The following is a 25,826-nucleotide window of genomic DNA, read 5'->3' as shown; positions in this document are numbered from 1 at the left end:
ACCCCTTTGAATCAAAAAGTAGCCAGTCATCTTGAAGTGAAATCTGTAGAAACCTTACACAACTAGGTCAGGCAAGTCCTGTAAAACAATTGGCTTTGTACATTACTCCATGGCATCAATATTTTGGCCTTGGGAAATAGAAAATGAATTAAGTTGTTCGACCACTGTTGTGGAATGATTCATCATCCAGGAAATCCTAGCGAACCACTGAGATTAATTATAGAATATAAATTTATACAGTAGTGAAATGTAGGTTGAAGCTTCTGTAAATAAAAGCACTGGCAAAAGTAAAAAGCTATCCTCCAAATAAAGTTTATTCATTATTTAGTACTAACAGTTACAGGCAAATCCAATTGTTTATACATATTACATGAGTTTGTTACATAAATTCAGGATATGCTGGTGAGTAAATAACAACACAAGACCTAGTTATGGATGACTGTTCTTGTGATCACTCTCGCATTCTGCAGTATCAGAATCCACATTGACACTCTCCAGAGAACCAAACCACATGAAATATAACACATCACATTTCCCCCAAGGCAATCTCTCCTTAAAACTGGAAAAGGACACAAGTATTTACAGACCTCATCCTTTTTCAACATGACACAGCTGATATGTTCTGTGGTTCTATGTTAACCAGATTTGGGGTCATAGACCCCTACTGTTAATTGGCCGGGTTTAATGTTAAAAGAGATTTTAAATCCAGTAAAATTATTAAATCATCTCATAAAACAATTCTTGGTGTCCCCATTACTGTGTTTTGAGATATTAGGTGCAAACTTGTTGATTTATACCACTTAATTAATATGGTTTTATTTATGGCAATTCATACTGAATATTACATTTGGAACCCAGAACAAATGGTCAGGCCCAATTGAGTCATTGCTACTTTGGGATATACACAATTCCATAATGGCTTCTTCTAAAGTGCGATAGTTAATTTCATTGTTCACAAAATGGCTAGAAATTGTAATTTTCCAGCAAAAAATTAAGAATATGTTAAAACTTGTGACATTGTTCTATCTAGATCTGTTACAGGGACTGTTGTAGAATTTATGATTCAGTGAATCTGCAGCACACAATTCTGTATGTTTGGGCTGAATGGAGGTGCTTACTTTGTGCATTTCATTTTTTTTATATAGCACATTGCAATACTCACATTCAGTAGCTTTGTTGTGCTGCTAATGGGGGAAAAACTGGCCATGCCACGCAACTAGCTCTGGCAACAACTAGTCTCAAAGCAGGAAGTCTCGTCTACATTTTGTGAAGTGAAGTTCCCTCCTTAGGAGGTTGTGCCAGACTGATTTGAAAGAAATATCTGCTTTGTTATGGGAACGCCCTGGAACTCCCATTGCCATTTACAGTAGTAACACAGAGTAAACATGCGTAAGCAGCTTTATCTAACAATATTGGTGCTTTACTGCAATGGCATCACATCAGGTTGCCTGTTTTTCTTGTTTCCTAGCAAGAAAACGGCAGTGGTGGGAGCTGTACAGTAGGTCTAACATCTGAAGTGATTCTTCAGAGTATAAGTCCCATCTAACAATCTGGAGTTATTACCAACGTGTACTCCAATAGCAAAACTAAGTTTGTATCAATGCACACTTGTCCTTCACTTTAATAAAAGCTACATGAAGCTACTTTGAAACGCACAACTTTTCAATACCATTTTCTGTTGTGGCTTCCTCTAACTTCCAAACTTTTAGAACACTCCTAAAATATGAGGTTAAAATGATTCTGTTATTGAGAAGGTTATCAAAACCATTCTTGACCATCATAGATACTCTCTGAGACCACATGTTGCAGGGAGCAATTGCAATCTTATCTTGGCCAGAGGAAAAACGCAAGTGTCAGGTGGAACTCTTGTTTTATACCCTGCCTGATTTCATTCACTTAAGTAATTAACAGCATGTAAAATCATTGTTGACCCCATCCTTTGAGATGACATGGGTTAATACCACCTCTGTGGGTGTCATTAATCACATTGTCCGTATTTTGAATTGTATTTCAGTATCTCTATTAGCTGCATCCTAACAATGATTTGAAAGATATTTAGCCTTGTTACTTATCGCACCCTTCTGCCTATTTTCAAAGCAGTGCTATCTTTGGCAAATTGTGTCTGAAATATATCTTGGGCAAAAGTCTCAGTCAGTGGACCTGTGGGTTTCTGAGGACATTATGTAATTAGGTAGGCTGTGTAATTAGGAAAGCCAAGCTATGGGGCATTTATTCATAAAATGAGCTTAAATAAGCTTTTTCCCCCCCACTCCTTAATTGCCATTTTAGAACAGCAGACAATACAAACTGCTGTCCTAGGTGGGGGAATTTAATAATTATTCAAGTGCAATATTGAAGTGGGCTGTAATTTGAGCTTTGAATTCTATCTTAGCATATCCTGATGAGAACAAATAAATTTGTATATTACAAAGTATGAATCAAACTATCATCAAAGCTTGTCTTTAATACCCCAACATGTTAATAATCTTGTGTATGTCATACTACTTTCTTAAATACATTTCATTTTTAAATTTTTATTTGCAAAATGGTCAACATTGCAGGATCTCTTTTTCCCTCCCCTGTACATTAGGTGTAGGAATATGGGCTGTAAATTCTATCACTGCTGTTGGTAACTGCAGCTAAGTTATCGTTAATACAAAATGAAATCCAATTAATTGCTTAATACCAATTTTTAATTTGAATCCATTGCTGACTGTAGTGGACCTGTATATTATCAAGAATGGTGATTATTTTGGATTTTTATCCTATGCATTACCATGGCTAATTTCACTAATCTGACCCTTAAAAAGAACACGTTCCTTTTTTTTTAAACAAAATTCTCACCTGCACCTTACAGATATGGAAAGCAGGTTTTAAATCTGTAGCTAGTTCATCAGCTCTGTAGAAGTGATAGTGCCATTTTGGTAATAAGCCCTTTGATGGTTAGAATCAAGTTCAGTTTGTTTTGCAAATACAGTTGTAAAATTAATATTCTGTCACCTGCATTAAAACTTCAGACATAAATTCCTAAAATAGCTATGATTATATTCAGCTTTCCAAATGAGAGTTAATGAAATTACTGCACCTTGCATTTTCCAATAGCATGAGGATCTGCACAATTATACAAATTGTACCTGCCTTGCCCATTATAAGATACCGTTCCCTACACTGTTTGAAACACATCACATCAATACACTATTTACACATGCTTTGTTAATGTTTATTTCTATATAAAAATGGATTTGTTTCAGAATCTTCTACACTATTTTGCCAGTAGCTGTATGGGTGCTGCTGACTCCTATACTGCCAGATCAACATTGGCAAATTTAGAGTAGGCTCTGCAGCTAATGCATTTAAAATTTAACATACATTCTGTAATATCAAACATGGTACATTTGCTGCTCTTCTGGTGCTTTTCTACAGCAGTTCTTAGGTTCACTCATGGATTTTGACTGCAAGAGCCAACAGAACAAATGATCAGGATAGCATTCTCTGTTAGACAAACTGCTGATGTAAGGCAGCTTGTTTTCCATCTTTTTTTGCCTATTCCTGCATTGCCCCTTGTTTACCTATACTTGTATCAGTTTTCCCCAATGATAAAATACATGAACAGCCCTTTATATTTCTTTTTAAAAATTCTTAAAATTTAGTTTTGCATGTTCTGTTGAGATAGGTTTCACATCTGAATCAAGCTTTCCCCAGTTTTGGGTGAATGTTTATTTTAAAACAAAATAACAATTTCAATTTGCTGCTTTTCCCAGTTTGTCCTATAAATCAGGAAAGATTGCCGTCATACCCCATGTCTTTCAAACACTTAGACTACTGAGTACATCTTTGCATCACACCTTTTAACAGCTGCAACAAAACTTAAGGGAACCATCACTATCCTCCTCCTCCTCCTTTTCCCTCAATATTTATTTCCTCTTTGGATTTTTTTGGCAATAAATCTTGTAAGTTGAACATCATACAACTCAGCAACCAGAACATAATTTGCAGAAACAGCATTTGTTGAATATTACTTTTGCCAGTAATGACTATGAACATAATGGATTTGAGAGCAATTGTCAGGATAATGTTGAATATTTCTACAGCTACCAACACTTTGCAAACTGTTCATAGCTTTGCAACATTCCATCCTGTGTAGTTTCCCATTGACAGAACAGTCCAAAGCAAATGTCAGTAGACATTCATTTACTGAGCCGGTGACTGTTTTTGGCAGGATTATAATCCAGTTTCTGTCTCTGGGCTGGAAGTATAATTGCTGTGTCTTTGAAATCCTCTTCTTTACTTAATAAGGTCCTGCAGCCCAGGATTTCCCTTAGTGAAGTAATCCTCTCACTTCATCTGACAGCTAAGTATACTGAGTTTCATTTAGAATGTGGGAGTCATTTTATGAAATTAAAAACAGAAACATCCACTTTGCGGGGGGAAAAAATCAAAAGAGATTTAACTACTTCTTGGCTTCAGATGCATTCACTACCAAACTCATAAACCGATTAGAGAGAGTCTTGAACACAGACATAAATGGTTTGGATAAGACACTGACATATTTCGCTATGAAGTATAGCAACATCTATAGATAGAAAAGTTAACTTTAAATAAAGAGCCTCATCTGAGAATGCATGTATTCATTGTCACTGACATGCAGCATGGGTCACCAGGACACTAATACTCAGCTGGACTAATGGAGTAACGAGACAGACCTTTAACACAGAACAAGCCCTTAGTTATTTCTGAATAAACACTTTAATAAGCAGTGTTTTTAAATTTAAACTACCTTCGTCAAAACTTTTTAAAATGCTCCATGGTGTTGCTGTCCTTGTGATAAAGAAAGTTAATATGGGCACTTTTTTTTTTAAAAGCCAAACAGTTTTCACATGCAAAGCTCCTTTCCTCTTCGTTCTGTCTACTGTACACCATTTACAGTGACACATCCAAGCAAAAAGACTAACATCCCTGAGAGATGTGGACACCTTATTCATGAAGATGCTGCTGCATGTTTTACGGGTTGTGACCTCTAGAAAGCATCTGATGCCAGCGCTCCTACAACTAACCAGGCGTGCTTAGTATTTTTGCCTCTATGTGCACCATTAGCTGCAACACAGCAGGAGGTGCACTGTATATAACTCAACCAAATGGGAAACATCTTCGCTCTTATTTTAAGGAATGACCAGTGCAAGCAACTGTCAACTCGACAGCCCTTTCTCTCTCTCTCTCTCTCATTTTTTTTTCTTCATTTACCTGCCTCTAATTATTTATATTGAGTGGGTCTTTCCATGAGGAATAACAGTTGCAGACTGGCACAGTATGTCACTGTAACTTGCCACCAATAGACTGAATCAGGCCAATGCAGTCTGCTTTTAACTAGCCCGAACTGGAGTTAACAAAGTAGTGGCCAAGGCAGTAAAGCAAAGCATATTTGAACCCTAGTAATGTACTTTACAGGGTGTAGTCTTCATTGTCAACATCCTTATTTGCTGCTTCTTCTCATCTCCTCCTCAGTCCTTTATGCTGTCCTCCATGACCCCTTGGGCAGACAACTCTGCCAGCACGTTTTCCAAATAGTTGGGATCTGGGTAGCCATGTCCGGTTAAATTTGATCCAAACTCTGTTTTGTGATGAATTTCGTTCCACACTACTGTATCTGTCTCGCCAGTGGTATTGGACGTTCCAATGGTGAATATCAGCCTGCGATCCCAAGCCACAATCAAGAGCTTCAGAATCTAGAAAAGGACAATTAAACATTCAACAGTGAAAAGATATTTGGATTGGGACTTTTCAAATTCTTCACAAAAAAAAATTTCAGTCATGAGAAAGACTGGAACAGAGATTCCTAAGTTCTTTTTATAGACCCACTAGATTTATCAGCTACTTATGTACTCTGATCAACACATATCATACATTTAACCCTTTAAATGACAATTATTCTTCCCTGATCCACTACCATGTCTAATCTACTGGCATCCCTGAACTACACAGTGTTTCTTCCCCAATCCATAGTCCCATCTTTCTGCCTTGGTAAATATCCATGGTCTTGTATGCATGACTTTTCTTACTTGACCCCAGGCTATCTGAATACATCTCCCAGGTTGAAAACCTCTGGCCTGATCCAGTTTCACTAGGTTCCTTCCACTGCAGTCTCTTGTGCACCGTGTCTGAAGTGTGAATGGAAACTTGTGAGACTGGGTCCTGAGCCTCCACTGAATGGACGAGCTGCGGGAGTCTTATGCAAATGAGTTTTCATTAGTTACATTAAATATTGCCCTCTTTCCCCCCCTCCATGTCACTGCCACCTCACATGATGTTTAGTTGCTCTTTAAATTTTGCAAAGATGGATGACAAAATACCAAGCTACAGTCAGAAGATGACAAGAGATTTACAAACTCAATTCAGTCCTTGTATAACTTACTGAGCTCAATATACCAAGCTATGACAAGAGAAATCTCATCAACCAGGGTTTCTGATCCAAGTCATAAATGTGTAGCAAAGCATATTCTGGACTTTGGGTGCACAACAAAATATTTAACTTCAGCCACCAATCTTCAGATCTGTATATGGACTGTAGATTAAATTTAAAATGCACTTCTGGACAATGGGTTCCTAAGCTATGAACCAAAATTAATTGGAAGACCAGGCAGTACTAATTTAAATTAATTTGGGTGTCTGAAGTGTGGGTGCGACGGAGGGGTGAAAGTTACATGTAATCCAAAGGGATGCACAGTAGATGCTTTATAAATACAGAATTGTCCTTTGATCTTTAGCACATAAAGTGTCATGTAATGTTGGGATGATCAGGCCTCTTCCTCCAAAAGGGTCTCAAAATGATGCCAGCTGTGTCTCATTTTGTCAATTAAAGAGACTACTTCATATTTACTACCTATGCCTCTCATTGACTTAGTTCACATGATAACAGTGTGAATGATTTATATACCACCTGCTATCAGTGCACTGATTTCTAGAAGCAATCTTTTCTCTTTAAAATTCTTTGACCAGGAAGTTTCAAGAGCGAGTATAGTTTGCCCTATCCACATTGCCTTGATTAACACAACCTTATACAGTCCTAACGTTCCTAAACTCTGCTCCAAAGAGTACTGGCTGTTGGGAGCCTTGGTGTGTACTTGAAAAGCTGTGGGTTCAGTGCTTAAAGGTGGGATTTGGCCAATTAGTTGATTTTTAGAATGGCAGAGATGTGGACCTAATGCCTTTCTGTATTGTGTCCTGTCATACCAAATCTCTCAGAATCCACGGGCAAGCAAGAACTTAGTTCAATCATCTTAATAAATATATAAAGTACTGGTTGTTTCTTGAGCTTTAAAATTTATTGGGACAATTAGAGTTTTTGGTAATGTTGGCACAAAGATGACAAGACGTTCCACTTACCTTGCGGCCTTTCTCGTTGTCAGGCAGGTAGCAATGACGTGGAAAGCCTCTGGCGGTGAATTTCTTTCCTTGATTGGGGTGCTCAACACCCTTTGAATAATGAAAAAGAATGATAAAGAAAACTGGACTGACAAGTGAAATATGATTTCATGCAAATAACAGAGCAACCGAAGTAATTTTACATGCCCACGTTGCCCGCAATGTCTTATCCACTAAAATACAGGAGTGTGCTGCCACAAAATCACTTAAATTGTGGTTTTCTTGTCTCTTTTGTCTGTGGATTCCTTTGTGCTTACCTAGCTTTTGTTGGTCAGTTTCTTCTTCATGTCTATGCATCATTTACTGATATTTTTTTCCCCCTCCTTCTTTTCAAGCCTGCCTAGCGCCCAATTTCTGAACAACCTCATGCCCAAATTCATTTTCTGGGCCACCTGCTTTGGGACTTGAGCCTGCCTTTGATATAAGTGCCATAATTCTCACTTCTAAAACCTTCCTTTATTGACAGATCTTTGCTTTTCTCTGCCATTTCCTTGACCTTGCCTTAATACCATCACTACTTACACTTAGGGTGAAGATATGTCTCTACCAAAGGAGTTGTAAAGCACTCCTTCCCTCTATTAGCCCGCACATCACCCTTGGACAAGGTGTAGCACCTGCTTAGCCCTCCGATCAGGTTTGCATGAAGCCATGGGAACAGGTGGTGGATGACGGTATGAGCAGCTAGTGCATATCACAATTCCTGGTTATGTGACCCACTGACGCCAGCCACACAATCTCTGAAGAGTATTGATAAAGACCGGTGTCACCTGTCTTGTAAAGACACTGCCCACAAGAACGTAATAAAAACCACTTCCGTCGGAAAATTTGCCAAGAACAATCATGTTCCTGGACAATGATCGCCCATGTCATACTACACGACACATAATGATGCTGGCTAGCTCTTAATGTGGCTCAACACAAAATGTCAAGTCTTTCATGTCAAGCCACTTTTTATTGTCATTTCGACCATAACTGCTGATACAGTGCACAGTAAAAGCGAGACAATGTTTTACAGGACCATGGTGCTACATGAAACAGTACAAACACTAGACTGAACTATGTCAACCAACACAAAAACTACACTAGACTACAGACCTACCCAGGACTGCATAAAGTACACAGAACAGTGCAGGCAGTACAATAAATAATAAACAAGACAACAGGCACAGCAGAGGGAAGTAGGTTGGTAGTCCGATGGCTCGGGGGGAAAACCTGTTACATAAATAAACAGCTGAATGGCAGCGTCCGGGATTCCGTCTGTATCTGTACTCCCGCCGAGTATTTCATTGCCACAGATGTACTCCAATTTAATGTCCGTTGGAGAGCAGAATGGATGGGAGAGCCGGCCGGCTCGGGCTTGCTTTTCAGCAACATTTCATTCAATTTGTGGTATTTATGAAAATGAAATGACATAATTAAGGAAAAATTTTGTAAAAGCATGAAGTCTTTTGAACAGATCTAGCTTTACAATCAGCTTCTGTAAAGCTTTTTAATTGAGGTTGTAAGTGGCTTACTTTCTACATTATCACCTACGCTCACTGGATTCCATTATCCTCAGTGGTTCTGAATATGCCGAAGAAGAACCAGAGGCTGATACTCTGCATGGCCTTTTGTATATTCTCTTCCATTTCTGTACTAAATGTGGGGAATGGTATGTACAGCCATTTGTACCATGGAAATATATAGCCTACTTTCTCAATACTATAATCTGTAAATATTTTTCAAAAATTATACCAAAATGAGGAAGTCTATGATATTGAGCATAGTTAAAAGCATTTACCTGTAGTCCTGCTGGGATGTCATAGACAATGCGAATTGTTTTGACTTCGGGATATCCAGGCAGTGAATGTGGGATTACGTGATATTCCATCTTCCCGGGTGGCTGTGTTCCAGTTTTCTCACCGTAGATAGCCTTGCAAGTGGGACACTGCAGGCTGCCATCCTGAACGAGGGAAATTACAAAAATATCAATTTTTTGCACTTGCTAAGTCACTAAATATTCTTCTAAGTAACGTATTTAACATTCTATATTTTACTCCAAGTACCAAATGCTTACAAAGGTCTCTGATTGTAAAATAAGTTCTCTTGGTACTATATTGCAGGCAGGCAAAAACTATTCAATTTTCATTTACCTTCTTAACCTCTCTTCTACTTGATCGATACCACAAACTGTAGCTCTAGCAGCTACGATTCAAAGTGCCTTTTATTATCAAAGAACGTATACAGTCGGCTCTCCTTATCCACGGGTTCCACCCAACCACAGATCGGGAAAACCCGGAAGTTCTCTCTCCAGCACTCACTGTTTGAGCATATACAGATGATTTTTTTTCTTGACATTATTCCCTAAACAATATAGTATAACAACTATTTACATAGCATTTACATTGTATTAGGTATTATAAGTAATCTAAAAATGACTTTAAACTTCAGGCAGTCCCTGGGTTATGAATTGAGTTCCGTTCCTGTGTCCGTCTTTAAGTCGGATTTGAAATCAGAACAGGTACATCTGGTATTATTTAGCGTCAATTAGTCAAACGTTTGTCTTAGTGTATAGTATATATTTTACCTTTCTCTGCATATAAAACACTTAAGAAACATACCTATTTCAATAATTAAACCACTGCATTGCTTAGTAATACTTGTAGCTTTCATCGGGGCAGGGCCTTTCACATGCTCCATTAAAATTGTTCGGATCGTTGACCGACTGTAGCCTAACACTTTTCCAATGACTGTTAGCGTCTCACCTCTTTCTGATTGCTTTATTACTTCCACCTTATTTTCAAGCGTGATCGTGATTATTTTTGTAAACAGAAACATTGCCGATTCAGAGCAACACCAGGTCCTAATGCCCACCGCACTGAGACAGGTTAAATAAACTCTGGGGTTCCGCTGGGTCCTAAAGACCACTGTATTCAGACAGGTTAAATAAGGGACTTGAGCATCCGCGGGGGGGGGGTCCCAGAACCAATCCCCCCCATGGGTAAGGAGGGCCGACTGTAAATTATACAACCTTGAGATTTGTTTGCAGCCACAAAGAAACTCGAAAGAACCCAATTTAAAAAAAAAAGACCAACCCTGAGTGCGCACAGAGAAAGGGGGGGGGGGGGGGAAGAAAAGCAAAACAAATCATGCAGATCATAGAAATGAGTTCTGAACCAAATTGAGTCCTTAGACCCAAATCTCTCGGAGTAGGCCCAAAGCCTTGGTATTCAGTTCTTCACATTAGTGGGGCATATTGCCGCAAAGTTCACAGACACTAAGCACAGCAGAAACCTGGATGAAAACTTCTGATTGAGTCTGGCTTCGACAGAAATTTTGGTGCAAATCAGACAGTACAGGATTGTCCTGTATTATGAGGCAGCACCGTAGCATGATGGTTAGTACAATGCTTTACGGTACCACCTCCAAGAGCACCAAAACCTTGTCATACGGTTTGGAGGCTTGCGTAATACATGTCTATTAACAACACAGAAAACATGTTACACTGAAGATTGTTGCTGCTTTAAGAAGTCTGTACTGCATGGTAATTCCATGTAAATTTGTTCCGTGCTTGTAAGACCATAGAACATCAGTGCAGAATTAGGCTTTTCAGCTCATCAAATCTGCTTCACAATTCCATCATGACTGATCTATTACCCCCTTTTAATCCCATACTCTTTCTCTCCGTAACCTATGATACAACAGCAACACCTGTGGAATTTGCATTCTGTTTACAAGCCTCTCCTTGTTAAATATTTTACTAATACCAGTCTATATTTAGATTTCATCAAAGAGCCTTTGGAGGGTACTTCAAACCTCTACTCATCTTTGCAGGGACATGACTGAAAAATGACATTATGGCAAGCGCAACTGATTAATAATTTCATGATAGCTGAAGGAAGTTGGAACATACAAATTAGGAAAAGTGGCAGGTCTCTCAGCCCCTTGTGTCTGTTCTCCCATTCAACAAGGTCATAGCTAACTGATGGATAACTTAGACTCCACATTCCTGTCTATCCTTGGAACCTGACATCCTATCACTATGTATCTATTTAACTCTACCCTGAAAGTGTTCAAAGATTACTTCCATCTACCCCTGAAGGAGAGAGTGTGAAGACATGCACACTATGAGAGAGAAAAATATCATCTCAGCTCTATATTAAATTTTGTTTGAGATCTTCCCATAAGATGGGACATCCTCTCAACATCCACTGTGTCGATATAAGAACTCGACAGGCAGGTAAATTAATCTAGAGCCTAACTATTGATGAACAGTTAATAACAAGACTACGCAATGGGTTTTAACGTACCATGACTTGTGATTTATTTAAAATCACAGGTGTGAGCAAGTATTAAATCTTCCCATCTGATTTACAGTAAAGAAAGTACTTTTCAAAGTGAGGTCAGTCTCATTATGGGGAAGTGACAGCTAATTTACTTATCAAAATGCTCCACAAATAACAATACAATACTGTTCTATAATTAGTCCAAGTAGTGATTGCTGAGGAGTGATACAGGGGAACTTCCCCCCTCTTCTACAAAGCATATGGAGGTTTCTTGGAGGAGCAGGCGGTTACTTGGTCTAATACGGCCATCTCTGAGTGCTGCATGGATTGAGAGCCTAGATATTTGTTCAAGTCTCTGGAGATGCATGAATACTACTGGCTGAATGGTAATTGACACAAGGTAAAACAATAGTAGGGTAATTGTATAAAGTGCTCTGGTATCTGATCTCCACTAAAAATCTTCAGATCGATAAAAAGAAAGTCACTTGCACTAGACAATAAGACATTATTTACTTACTTATTGAGATACAGCATGGAATACACCCTTCTGACCCTTCAAGCCATGCTACCCAGCAACCCACAATTTAATCCTAGCTTAATCACATGCCAGTTTACAATAACCAATGTATTTGGCCCATTAAGTCTGCTTTGCCATTCCATTATGGTTGATTTATCATCCCTCTCAACCCCATGCTCCTACATTCTCCCCTTAACCGGTGATGCCCTGACTACTCAGGACTGGATTTATCAAATTCTGCTTTAAATATACCCAATGACCTGGCCTCCACAGATTCTCCACCCTCTGACTAAAGAGATTCCTCCTTATCTCATCCTTGTATTTTGAGGCTGTGCCCTCTGGTCCTAGACTCATCCACTACAGGAAACTCTAAGGCCACTCTATCCAAAGCTTCAAATATTTGATAGGTCTCTATGAGATTCCACCCCCCCCCCCATTCTTCATAATTGCACTTATGCGTTGGGCCCAGAACACGTCCTCTGCAACCATTAGGTTCTTGAACCAAAGGGGATAACTTCACTCAACTTGGCCCATCATTGAAATGTTCCCACAACCAATGGACTCACTTTCACGGGCTCTTCATCTCATGTTCTTGATATTTATTGCTTATTTGTTTATTATTATTATATTTTTGCATTTGCACAGTTGTCTTCTGCACTCTGGTTGAATGCCCAAATTGGGTGGTTTTTCACTGATTCTGTTATGGTTATTATTCTATGGATTTATTGATTATGCCTGCAAGAAAATTAATCTCAGGAAATTAAATGAGGTGACATATGTACTTTGATAATACAATTTACTTTGAACTTTTCTTCTTAAGTCCAGTGAGTACAGGCCTAGAACCATCAAGATGCTCCTCATACCTTAAACCTTAAATTCCCAATATCATTCTTGTGAACATTCTCTGAACCCTCTACAATGCCAGCACATCTCTCCTGAGATAAGGGGCCCAAAGGTGCTCACAATACCTCAAGTGTGGCTGACCAATGCCTTATAAAGCCGTGAACAAAACATTTTTGTTTTGTAATACCAGTAAAACTGACTGAATGCCAACCATTATAGCAGAGTTTTCAGGCAAAGTTTGCCAGTCTTCTAGTTTGTTGTCAATGGCCAGCTCAAGCCTTTATTATAAACGCAAGAGATTCTGCAGATGCTGGAAATCCAAAGCAACACACACACACTGCTGGAGGAACTCAGCAGGTCAGGCTGCATCTATTGAAATGAATACAGTCAACATTTCAGGCCAACTGAAAGTTCATCAGCCCTTCTTCAGGACTGCATTTATTGTTCAGCCCAATTGTGTCAATTGCAATTGCAAAGTTCTTAAAAAGTTAAAAAGTAAATTTTATTATTAGAGTACATATATGTCACCACATACAACCCTGAGATTCATTTTCCTGCAGGCATACACGCCAAACCTATAGTATAGTAACTATAACAAGGATCAATGAAAGATCAAGTAGAGTATAGAAGAGAACAAACTGTGCAAATGCAAGTATAAATAAATAGCAATAAATAATGAGAATATGATAATAAGAGCCCTTAAAGTGAGATCATTGGTTGTGGGAACATCTCAATGGATGGGCAAATTATCGGCTTTTGTTCACGAGTCTGATGGTTGAGGGGTAGTAACTGTTCTTGAACCTGGTGTTAACACACGTTTGCTTTCAACTAATGAATTAATATTTTTTCCACACAGTATGCCTTTCATTAACTCTTGGTCAACCAATAAGTGGTCATGATTACAGTATCACTGAATTATCTAAGGAGTGTTATTGATTCTATTAATTAATTCATGTCATATTACACACAATATTATGTGTGCATGCAGGTTAATGGCTTCCTCTTCATTAAACAAATCTTTCTGCCTTTTTTTTGGAACTTGCTGAGTCCGTTTTTTTTCATCCCATGCTAGTTGAGGTTAACTCTAATGCAAAAGAAAACTTTAACTTCAGGTATTAGTCAGTTGTTGCTTCAGGTGTACGGTCTCAGCTGGCTGTCTGATCTTACCTTGTTGCCGTTGTTGTACATGGCTACAAGACACAGGAGATGATACATGTGGCTGCATTTACTGAGTTTCCCCACCAGCTCCGGCTTCACACCTTTCAGATTCAGAACTCCATCGTAGCCTGATGAGCTGACCAGCCTCTCCATACAGATGGTGCAGTCCTGGTGGCAGAGCAAAAGGACAATTAGAGATGGGGGAGAAAAACACAGGAAATGAAAAGCAAGAAACTGCAGATGCAGACAATCCCCAACCTTTTTATGACGTGTGCCAATACCGTTAAGCAAGGAATTGTCCGTAGGAGCCCCTGATCTAAAATATAAACAGGAATTGTTGACAGCATCTCCAAGAAAGAGAAATAGAGTCTATGTTTCAGGTCAAAGAATTCCATCAATTCCTCTGATAACTATCAGGAACTAAATCTGGTGGGAGCAAAGTGTGTTGGGAATGGCGACAGTGGAGCACTGCGAGAAGAGTGCATGATAGGTTGTAGAGGAGGAGTGCCTGAGGTAGGTGGCACGGGTGCAGATGCACCCAGCCCTGAGACACCAGGTAAGCTCATTTGATCATTATAGAATATTCCACTGGTGCTTCCCACTTCCTCCCTCTCCATTCCCCTTTTCCCAATGAAAATTCCCTTCTCCTTGCCCCCTTCCCACTCTCAGTCCACTATAGAGACCCATATCAGAATCAGCTTTTTCATCACTCACATATGTCATGAAATTAGTTTTTCATTGCGGTAACAGTACAGTGCAACAGATAAAATTACTACAGTACTGTGCAAAAGTCTCAGGCATCCTAGCAATATATACGTGCCTAAGACTTTTGCATGGTACTATATATGTACTTTGATAATAAATTTGCTCTAAACTTTGAAGCAGTAACACATTTTAAAACCTTGTTAAAGGCACCAGTGTGAAATAATTATAAATCCAATTAAAGGGAAAATTAGAGAAAAGAAATATTAATGAATTAGGGTCATATTTTTTAATGAAAAGAAAATACTTCAGTGAAAACTATTAAAAGGGATGGATGGCAAACAAAAATGAGGCAAGTTAGGTGGTTTGTGTTAAGAAACATATCAAAATGGATATGGATGTAATAGGTAGAATGTTCTGGTTTTATGCTGTATGACCCCCCCCACTTTATGATTCATTCTGGGGGGGTGGTGGTGGGAAGAGAGGTAAAATCGAACATTAAATCTTCGCAAATTCCATGGGACAGTTTTGACAACTGGTAGATATAAATGACTAACTTTTATAACAAAGCAACACACACAAAATGCTGGAGAAACTCAGCAGGTCAGACAACATCTACGGAGATGGATTGAGAATTAACGTTACAGGTGAGACCCTTCAGGACTGAGAGGGAAAGAGGAAGATGCCAGAATAAAAAGGTGAGGGGAAGGGAAGAGGATAGCTAGATGGTGATGGGTGAAGCCACATGGATGACAAAAGTGAAGGGCTGGAGAACAAGGAATCAGATAGGAGAGGAGTATGGACTGTAGGAGAAAGGGAAGGAGGAGGGGACCCAGGGAGAAGAAGTGGGGAATAAAGGAGGGCGGGACAAGTTTGTTTACTGGAAGGAGAAATTGGTATTCATGCCATCAGGTTTTAGGGTACCCAGACAGAATACATGGTGCTGCTCCTTCACTCTGAGGGTGGCCTCACTTTAGCACAAGAGAAGGTCATGGAGTGCCTGTCAGAATGGTTGTAGATTGGAGCAGTGAAGGGATGTAAAGCTTTTTATCAACCAGTGGGTGTTATGGTCAGAACTAACCATATTAAAAACTCTTATAACACTAAAATATAACCTTCAACTGAGAGCTGGAGAAAGCGATAAGGCTAAATCCATTAGTTGACATTGAGAACATTCCTGAACAGCCACCTCCTGTGCGATGAATTAATGATTTCTTGATAAAAGGCTGGATTAACTAATCATGTTAGGAGATAATGGCCCAGTTTTAATTGCCCTTGCTTTGTTACTACTTTAATTCCTTTTCAGAAACTGCCTGTAGTGAAGAAATAAATGGCTGATAGAACCTAAATTTAGGGGTGGAGTTTCAAGATGGCGACGTAAGCATCTGCCTTTTAGGCGCTCTTTATTTTTTTAACTATAATCACCCTTTAATTAGACCTTTTCGAACTTAATCATATGAGTTGCTACCTTTGATTGACCCTTTTTTCCTAAAATAATAGTTGATCTAATCTTGTCAAACCTAAAATGGCTACAAGTAAGAAATCGGCTAAGGATCCTTTATCCATCGACGCAATTGTTGGTCTTTTGGACACTAAACTGGATGTTAGATTTGCGGCTATGGAAAGTAAATTGGACAATAAACTGGATGCTAAATTTGCGGCTCTGGAAGGCAGACTAGAAGGTAAATTGGACAGTAAACTGTTAAGTTTGGAAAGGAGGATTACTTCGAAAATATCCGATCTTGAAGGAGTTGTTAAATCGCTTGAAACTAAGTTTCAGTCGCAGGCGTTAGAGGTTCAACAGCATGGAAATAAGATCGCGACTCTTGAACAATCAATTTGTGAAAAAGCACGTACAATTGAAGTGTTAGAGAAGAAGATAGAGTCGACTGCTAAAACTTTAGATCAGTACAAGTTTAAAATTACTGATCTTGAAAATCGTTCTCGCAGACAGAATTTGCGCATCATCGGAATTCCCGAAAAAGTTGAGTCCGGTGATTTAACTGAATTTTTCTCTAAATTACTGTGGGAAATTTTCGGTGGTGAAGGTTTGAAAAATGAACCTGTTATTGACCGCGCTCATAGAGTTGCGAGGCTTTCGTCTGTGTCTGATAAACCACGAGCGGTGATTGTTCGCCTTCATTATCCTCGTGAGAAAGAGCTTCTAATTCGATTAGCTCGTAAAAAAGGTATGATCTCCTACAGAAATTATTCATTTCGAATAGTTGAAGACTACTCGTATGAAGTTATGAAAGCCAGGATCGCTTTTAAACCAGTGATGGCAGAGATTCATTCGCTTGGTTTTAAACAAGCTTTAATGTATCCAGCGAAACTTAGAATGGTGCTGCCCGACAACAGTCTACACTTTTTTATCACTCCTGAAGAAGCGAAGAAATTTGTTGAAGAATATCGATCCTCTAGTGCAACTTGAACTATGAGTTACATTGAAGATTTTTTTTTGGAGAGAGGATGTTATTTCATTTTAAGTTTTAACCCTGGAAGTTGGGTTATAACTTCTTATTTTGAACTATGGGTCTGGGTCTTTTTTTTTACTATTATTATCGCTTATAGATGCTGTTTTAATCTTTATAATATCCTTTTTTTATATACGTTTGTATTTTGTAATAATGAATTATTTTTTTCAAAATGTCGTTTCTTCTTCCCATAAGTCTTTACTTTTTATAAGCGTTTATTTGCTTGCCTGTATTTAGAAATGGAACAAAGGTTTTGAATTCTTTTTCTTTAGTTTTTTTTTTAAATATGTTGTAGTGTCTGTTAAATCTTTTTTTTATATAAAAATATTCTATTTTGATAACTTTTTTTACTATATTTTCTCATTAGATTGCTGAATTTATATTCATATTTTGTAATATGGCTTTCTCAAAATGTCGTTTCTTCTTCCCATAAGTCTTGGCTTGTGAAACGTCATCTTTGTATCTGAATATGGAAATTCTTTTTTAAAGGTGTATCACATTTTTAAACTTTAATGTGCATTTTTTTTATTAATGATCTTTCTGGTTTTACTATTTTAGTTTTTTTTTTGATTTGTCTGATATGGGTGTGTATGTGTATGTATATATATATATATATATATATATATATATATGTAGGTATATATATATATATATTTTTTTTTTTGCAACTCTATATTTTAATTGGGGTGTTATATAGTTTTTTCTTAAAAAATTTTCTTATGGAGCTGCCATCTTGAAATGGGGGTAATATTAGTATTAGTTTATGCGCCTGCCGCTTGGCTTTCTTTCAAAGGGTGGGGGGAGGGGGGAGGGATCTTTTTTCATGCTTTTGCTTTTTATTTTTTTGCTTTTAGTTTATGGGCTGACTTTAAATTGTTAATATTGTTGAGGTGTCAGGATCTCCGGTTGCTCCTGAATCAATTTTCCTTCTTCCTAAATTGTGGGTTATGTGTTTTTTTAACCTTTTATGATACACACAATTAATATTGGTATGATGGATAAATCTATTAACTTTATCTCGTGGAATACTAATGGTTTAAATCATCCGATTAAACGTAAAAAAATATTTAAAGTATTCCATAGATTGAACGCTAATATTATTTTTGCACAGGAGACCCACATTAGGAGGGAGGATAATCAACGTTTTTTTAGGTTCTGGAAAGGTCAACAATTTCACTCAAATTGTACCGCTAAAATTAGGGGTGTGTCTATTTTTATAGACGCCTCAATTTCGTTTACACATTATGAAATTATTTCTGATCCACAGGGTAGATTTTTGTTGATAACTGGTTCACTTTTTAATCGGAAAGTTGTTTTAGTTAATATTTATGCTCCAAACTTTGATTGTCCTGAATTTTTTAAACGGTTATTTACTTCTCTTCCTAATTTGAATGAATATATGTTGATTATGGGTGGAGACTTTAATTGTTGTTTGAATCCTTCGATGGATAGATCTAAACCTATTCGAACCCTTCCGAATAGATCAGCTTTACTTATTAATTCTTTTATGGTTGATTCTGGAATTACTGAAATATGGCGGTTTTTGAACCCTAAAGGTAAAGAATTTTCTTTTTTTTCACATGTATATCATAGTTATTCTAGAATTGATTACTTTCTTATTGATCATCGTTTATTAACAGATGTTATTGATTGTAAATACGATTCTATTGCTATTTCGGATCATGCACCTCTGAAGTTATCTATCAAGATTTCGGATTCTTCTATCAATACTAGATCTTGGAGACTTAATGCTACTTTACTTCAAGATCCAGAATTTATTACCTTCATAAAACAACAAATTGACTTATTTTTTTCAACAAACTATAATGAAGAGATTGATAAAGGAATACTTTGGGACTCTTTCAAGGCTTTTATTCGTGGACAAATTATTTCATATTCCGCTGGTAAAAGAAAACAAAGATATTCAGATATAGCTTTATTGGTGGATAAAATTAAAGAAATTGATAAGATTTATTCTGTTACTCCTACCAAAGAACTTTATAAGAAGAGAGTTGAGCTTCAAATGGAACATAGTTTATTATTATCTTCTTCAATTGAGAATCAATTAATTAAGACTAGGGCTCAATTTTATATTCATAGTGATCGAACTGGTAAATTGTTAGCTAATCAATTAAAAGCTATTTCGACTAAGCGACAAATTATTAAAATTCGTAAACAAGACGGTAATTTAACTACTGATTATAAAGAAATCAATAACACTTTTCAAGATTTTTATAAATCTTTATATCAATCAGAATTTGACGGTGACCGGTTTACGATGGATAATTTTTTTAATAATTTGAATATTCCTAAACTGATAGATGAAGATTGTAGCTTGCTTGATGCTCCTATTTCTATGGATGAAATAAGAGAGGCTATCTCATCAATGAATTCAGGGAAAGCTCCTGGTCCTGATGGTTTTATTGTAGAATTTTTTAAAACTTTTTCTTTATTGCTTTCTCCTTGGCTATGTGAAATCTTTAATGATGCGTTTGTTAAGAAGAGATTACCTCAATCGTTTTATGAAGCTACTATCTCTCTAATTCTTAAAAAAGATAAAGATCCTACCTTATGTGCATCTTATCGCCCTATATCATTATTAAATGTAGACTCTAAGATTCTTACAAAAATTTTAGCCATTAGATTAGAAAAGGTATTACCACAGATTATTTCAGAAGATCAAACTGGTTTTATTAGGAATCGATATTCCTTCTTTAATATTAGAAAATTGATTAACATAATTTATACTTCATCACCTACAACCCCAGAATGTGTTATCTCATTAGATGCTGAAAAAGCCTTTGATAGAGTTGAATGGACATATTTATTTAATGCATTGAGAAACTTTAATTTTAGTCCTAATTTTATATCATGGATTAAATTAATATATTATAAACCTGTTGCTTCTGTTCTTACAAATAATTATAGATCCTCTTTTTTTCAATTATCTCGTGGTACGAGACAAGGTTGTCCTTTAAGTCCTTTATTATTTAATATTGCATTAGAACCTTTAGCTATTGCTATTCGTGAGTCTCCTAATATTTTTGGTATTACCCGTAATGAGAAGTTATACAAATTATCGCTTTATGCTGATGATTTGTTGTTATATATTTCTAATCCTAGTAGGTCTATTCCTGCTATTTTATCCTTGTTGGCTCAATTTGGTAGTTTTTCTGGTTATAAGTTAAACTTAGATAAGAGTGAGTTATTCCCTTTAAACGCGCAAACTTTATTGAGTGATAGGATGCCATTTAAAGTTGTTACTGATAACTTTATCTATTTAGGTATAAAAATCACCAAGAAATATAAAGATTTATTTGGACTGAATTTTTTACCTATGCTTCATCAAATTCAGCAACTTACTACTAGATGGTCTCCCTTATTTTTATCATTAGTTGGTCGGATTAATGCTATTAAAATGATGATTTTACCGAAATTTTTATATTTATTCCAAGCTTTACCAATTTTTATTCCTAAATCTTTTTTTGATAATATTGATTCAAAGATTTCCTCATTTGTTTGGCAAAATAAAAATCCTAGGTTAAGCAAAAGGCAATTACAAAAGTCTAAAAAAGATGGTGGTCTAGCTTTACCTAACTTTAGATTTTATTATTGGGCGAATAATATTCGTAACCTAATGTACTGGAAACTAGATTTGGATTCACCTGTGTGCCCACAGTGGGTAAATTTGGAATGTAGTGAGGTTAAGGGATATTCTATATTTTCCGTTCTTGGTTCTTTTCTTCCTATTGATTTAGCCAAATTCAATAAACAGATATCTAACCCTGTTGTTAAACATACACTACGAATTTGGTTTCAATTTCGCAAATTCTTTAATCTGAAAAACTTTGCTTTGGACAGCCCTATTTTATGTAATTTTTTTTTTAAACCTTCATTGACAGATCAAGCTTTTAGTATATGGAAAAGGAAAGGTATAAAATGTTTTCGTGATCTTTTTTTTGAAGGTACTTTGATGTCCTTTGATCAACTATCCAACAAATTTGAATTACCTAAATCTAATTTTTTTAGATACTTACAAATTAGAAATTTCTTACATAAAATTCTTCCATCTTTTCCTAATTCAACTCCATCGGATTTTTCAGATTTGATTTTTACTTTTAATCCTTGTCAGAAGGGATTAGTAGCTTTTATTTATAACATGATTATGAAGACACAGCCAGAAATATCGGATAGAATTAGACAAGAATGGGAAAAAGAACTTCGATGTAATATATCAACAGATAAATGGGAAAAAATTTTACAAATGGTTAATTCCTCCTCTATTTGTGCTAAACATGCTTTAATACAATTTAAAATTGTACATAGAGCTTATATGTCTAAAGATAAACTTGCCCGATTTTATTCGCATATCAATCCTCAATGTGACAGATGTCACTTAGAAGTGGCTTCATTGACTCACATGTTTTGGACATGTCCCACTTTACATAACTATTGGAAGGACATTTTTGATGTCATTTCCTCAGTATGGAATATCGATTTACAACCCCATTTTATTACTGCAATTTTCGGTATACCAAATGAAGATGGCAATCAACTTTCCCCTTCAATCAGACGAATGATTGCCTTTGTAACATTAATTGCCAGAAGGTCTATATTACAAAACTGGAAAGAAGTAAATCCTCCTACTACATTTCAGTGGCTCTCCCAAACTATTTCTTATTTGAGTTTGGAAAAAATCAGAAGCACTATCTTTGATTCTTCAATTAAATTTGAAGAAACCTGGGGACCATTTATTCGACACTTTCATATGAATTAATTTGGCTTATTTCAGATCCTTTTCTCTACTTATACTTGTTCAGGTATGGAGTTCTGGAGTTCTTTTCTTGACACCTTTATATATTTATAAAGTGTTATTATTGCCCATGTTAGTGTTAGTTTAGTATTTTTTTTCATTATATATTTTTTCTCATATATAATTTCAATTTTTTTTTTTTCTCTTTTTTCGACGATTATTTTTGTTTTTCATATATATTTACATAGACTTGATTGATTTATGCACCTTTTGTTGATGGATGTTTTAATAGGATATTATTATCCTATTACTAATGTAATCTCAAGTTTATTGAATCTGTAATCTATTCATTATTTTGTGTTGTTTTTTTTTATATATGAAATTTAATAAAAAGATTGAAAAAGAAAGAAAAGAACCTAAATTTAACTGCATTTGTTCGTATCTATATTAAAGATTCCACAATAAAATCATTCCTGAAAATGGATGACCTCCAAGAGCACCACAGCCTTGTACCCCTCCACGTCCTGGAGAGCTGTGTTGGCTGGAGTCAGGGCTTTACGCTTTGGCTCTTGGTAGGGTCACCCATGCCAAAAAGGTCAAAGAGTAGAGGCCAGACTGAGAGAGGTCCACCAGTCCTCTAGATTTGGGTGTTCAGCTCAGGGCTGACTGGTCAAAAACAAATTGTTATGGAAACGGAAATGAAGAATCCTTCTATATAGACAGAAATGGAGGGCCTATTTTGCTGCCCTAAAAGTCATGAGCAGTAAATAAGTAAAGATTGATGAGTGTTTTAAATATAAAACTATAGGTGGAAGTAGAAGTTTTTTTTAAAAAAAAATCCCTCTGCCTCTGTTGCATTTATTTCCACTCTTTGTTACACTGCCCTATATAACATAGGCTCAACACCTGCATTTCTGTCAACTGCATGGACCTCTGGAACTCTTGGACATCTATGCGTGTGACCAAGTGTGAAGGTCCAAGATGTCCAGAAAGTCTGATGCTGGTCAATTTGGCTTCCCATTCCTTGCATAGCTCACCAATACATTCAGAGACCCTTTGAGGCACAGGCCTCCACACACTTCCATCAGAGTGGATATGAGGAATGGTAACCCCATACACATGTAAATTTAGGTAACTTTAATACATAATCTTAAAGTTTAAAATTTTTGCTGTGCTTAAGTTTGCTTGTTTATGATTATTTAGATTTATTTGCCTTGCTTTCAAATGTGACCAATGATCAGAGTCATTTAAAGTTTACAAGCTTTTTACAGTTGATGAGTAGTCAAGAGACCATGCCAGCGAAGCACATTAACAAAGATCAAAGTAAATTTATTATCCAAGTACATATATGTCACCATATACAACCCTGAGATTCATTTTCCTGTGGGCACACTCAGCAAACCAATGGAATAGTAACTATAACAGGAACAATGAAAGATCAACCAGAGTGCAGAAGACAATAAACTTTGCAAATGCAAATATAAATAAATGGCAATAAAAATGCGAATATCAGATAATGAGATAAAGAGTGCTTAAACTGAGAACATTGGTTGTAGGAACATCTTAATAGATGGGGCAAGTGAGTGTAGTTATCCCCTTTTATTCAAGAGCCTGATGATTGATGGGTAGTAACTGTTCTTGAACCTAGTGGTATGAGTCCTGAAGCTCTTGTACATTCTATCAGATGGCAGCAGTGAGGAGAGAGCAGTGGGTATCTCTGATGACAGTGCCAGAGACTTTAGTCCAATTGGCTTTGCTGACCATGTCAGCTTTTCTGGCTTTCTGGAGAAGCTAAGTGTGGTAGATGGGAATTGTGGGCAGTGGACTGGAAAGGACCTGGCCCATTGAAGATATTGGAAGGCCAACTTAAAATATCATGGAGTCTGATTCAGGAATGTTTCTTTTCATGTTCACACTTATTAGTGCTAAGTTTTGATCCTCACAGTAGGCACTACAACTGCATTTGTGAATCCAAATTGATACACAATATGCTTGCAGCTAATGTCCATTGGAAGAATGTAGAGTGGGATGATCATGATGACCAGGCCAAGAGTCTTGCACAACTCTGACTTCGCTGTTCTTCAGAGTTTAACATCGGAGTTCTCTAAACTTGCTCGGCCAAAGGATCTACCTTGGATTATTTCTTTGCAACAATTCCATCAGAGTGTTGCTTCTTGAGTAAGTATTGCTGAATTCAATAGGATATATGGCATACTAGGCACTAGAGGTCTCTCTGTCCAGACTTAAGGTTTCTGTTCTAACCAGCTGTTCCATAAGTAGGCATTTCCCAATGAGAAGATCATAAGAGAACAAGCAGACTGAAAGGAGAGTAAGACAAATTGCTGTAAACCTTGGAGTGGGGGGAAGTTGTGGTGTATTAGGTCAGTGATTACTTTTCTAGACAATAGGTGCAGAAGTAGACCATTCGGCCCCTTGAGTCTGTAATATTACATGTTTATTTGTAAAACTTGTTGACTGGGCAGTTACAGTTGGAGAGATGGCAAATTTTCTGACTAAAGGGCCATTAGATCATAAACACCAGAAATTCGCTGCAGATACTGGAATTCCAAAGCAAAACACATGAGATGCTGGAGGAGCTCAGCCGTCAGATCAGTTGTAAATGTCAATTACAAGCCTAGTGCCCCCTATCAACACTTGTCCCTGTTTGCCCCTGTTGCCTGGGGCATAAACCTCCTTGAACTCAAACCTCCTCCCCACTCTCTCTCTTTCCACTGCAGGCCAACGTTACCACAACTGACAGGCAGATTCTGGGTCTGGATGGCCGATGTTCCATTACTATTTGTTATATTTTATTTTTTGAGATACAGCGCCACCCAGCAATAACCAATTAATCCCTCAACCAGCAGGTCTCTGGACTGTGGGAGAAGCACCTGGAGGAATCCTATGTGGTTATGGGAAGAACGTACAAACTCCTTACAGGCAGCAGTGGGAATTGAACCTGGGTCACTGGGACTGTAAACTGTTGAGCTAACCACTATGCTATCGCGCCCCCCCCCCCCCGCCCCCAGCTAAAAGCACTTAGCTAATCATATGGTATCTGTGAAAAGCGTATCTTCCCACTGATGCGGCCTGACATGCAGATAGTTTCTGGTGGTTTCTGGTTCTACATCAGATCTCTGCATCTGCATGTTGTTTTGATTTTTATTTTCTATTTACCGATGCTCCACTGCACTTGATAATAAGTTGCCTGACCAGGCTCCCTTTGTTCCCTGTCAGACTTTTCCATTTATTTTTCTAACTGATAAACTTCACAGCCCACAGTACTAATTTTGTGATCAGGCAGTAAACTGGTTCTGGAGGAGAAGCTGCTCAGCTCACTGTAAAGAGTAAATCTGAATTATTAGGTGTCAATTTTAATTCTCCAGCAAAATGGTTGGCTGTATCCCGTCACTACTATATCCACAGGTTAAGTGATTCAGTTATGCTATTTACTGTCAGTTTTAAAAATTGCGGTTTTGCTTTCTTACCGTTCTATTCCAAATCCCACTTAGCAGCAGAAAACCAACTGCGCTGTTAATGACAGAGGATAGAAACAGACTGAAGCAGTTAGATCAGGAAACAGGAATAAGGAAAAAGGTGAGCAATTTTCAGATGAGATGGTAAAAGCTTGATGTTTATCACAGATATGTGAACTTGAAGTACTTAGTACAGCAATTAGTTAGGACAGTACACTA

The 25,826-nt window shown here is 37.2% G+C and overlaps 1 protein-coding gene across 2 annotated transcripts in view; it reads right to left on the bottom strand.

The window, feature by feature from the left end:
* Positions 1-296: 296 nt before the first annotated feature.
* Positions 297-25,826, bottom strand: part of LOC132404079 (E3 ubiquitin-protein ligase DTX1-like) — a 294,674-nt gene continuing 269,144 nt past the window's right edge. For both annotated transcript variants that reach the window (XM_059988088.1, XM_059988089.1), the window contains exons 6-9: positions 14,212-14,370; positions 9,200-9,361; positions 7,381-7,470; positions 297-5,723 (exon numbers count right to left, since the gene is read on the bottom strand). In XM_059988088.1, the coding sequence (XP_059844071.1) occupies positions 5,499-5,723; positions 7,381-7,470; positions 9,200-9,361; positions 14,212-14,370 (636 nt within the window). In that variant the 3' untranslated portion in view covers positions 297-5,498. The remainder of the gene's footprint in view (positions 5,724-7,380; positions 7,471-9,199; positions 9,362-14,211; positions 14,371-25,826) is intronic.

Source organism: Hypanus sabinus, chromosome 13 (genome assembly GCF_030144855.1).
Source record: "Hypanus sabinus isolate sHypSab1 chromosome 13, sHypSab1.hap1, whole genome shotgun sequence".
NCBI classification, from domain to species: domain Eukaryota; kingdom Metazoa; phylum Chordata; class Chondrichthyes; order Myliobatiformes; family Dasyatidae; genus Hypanus; species Hypanus sabinus.
The sequence above is the reverse complement of the archived record's forward strand: the minus strand, read 5'-3'. Positions and strand labels throughout refer to the sequence as shown.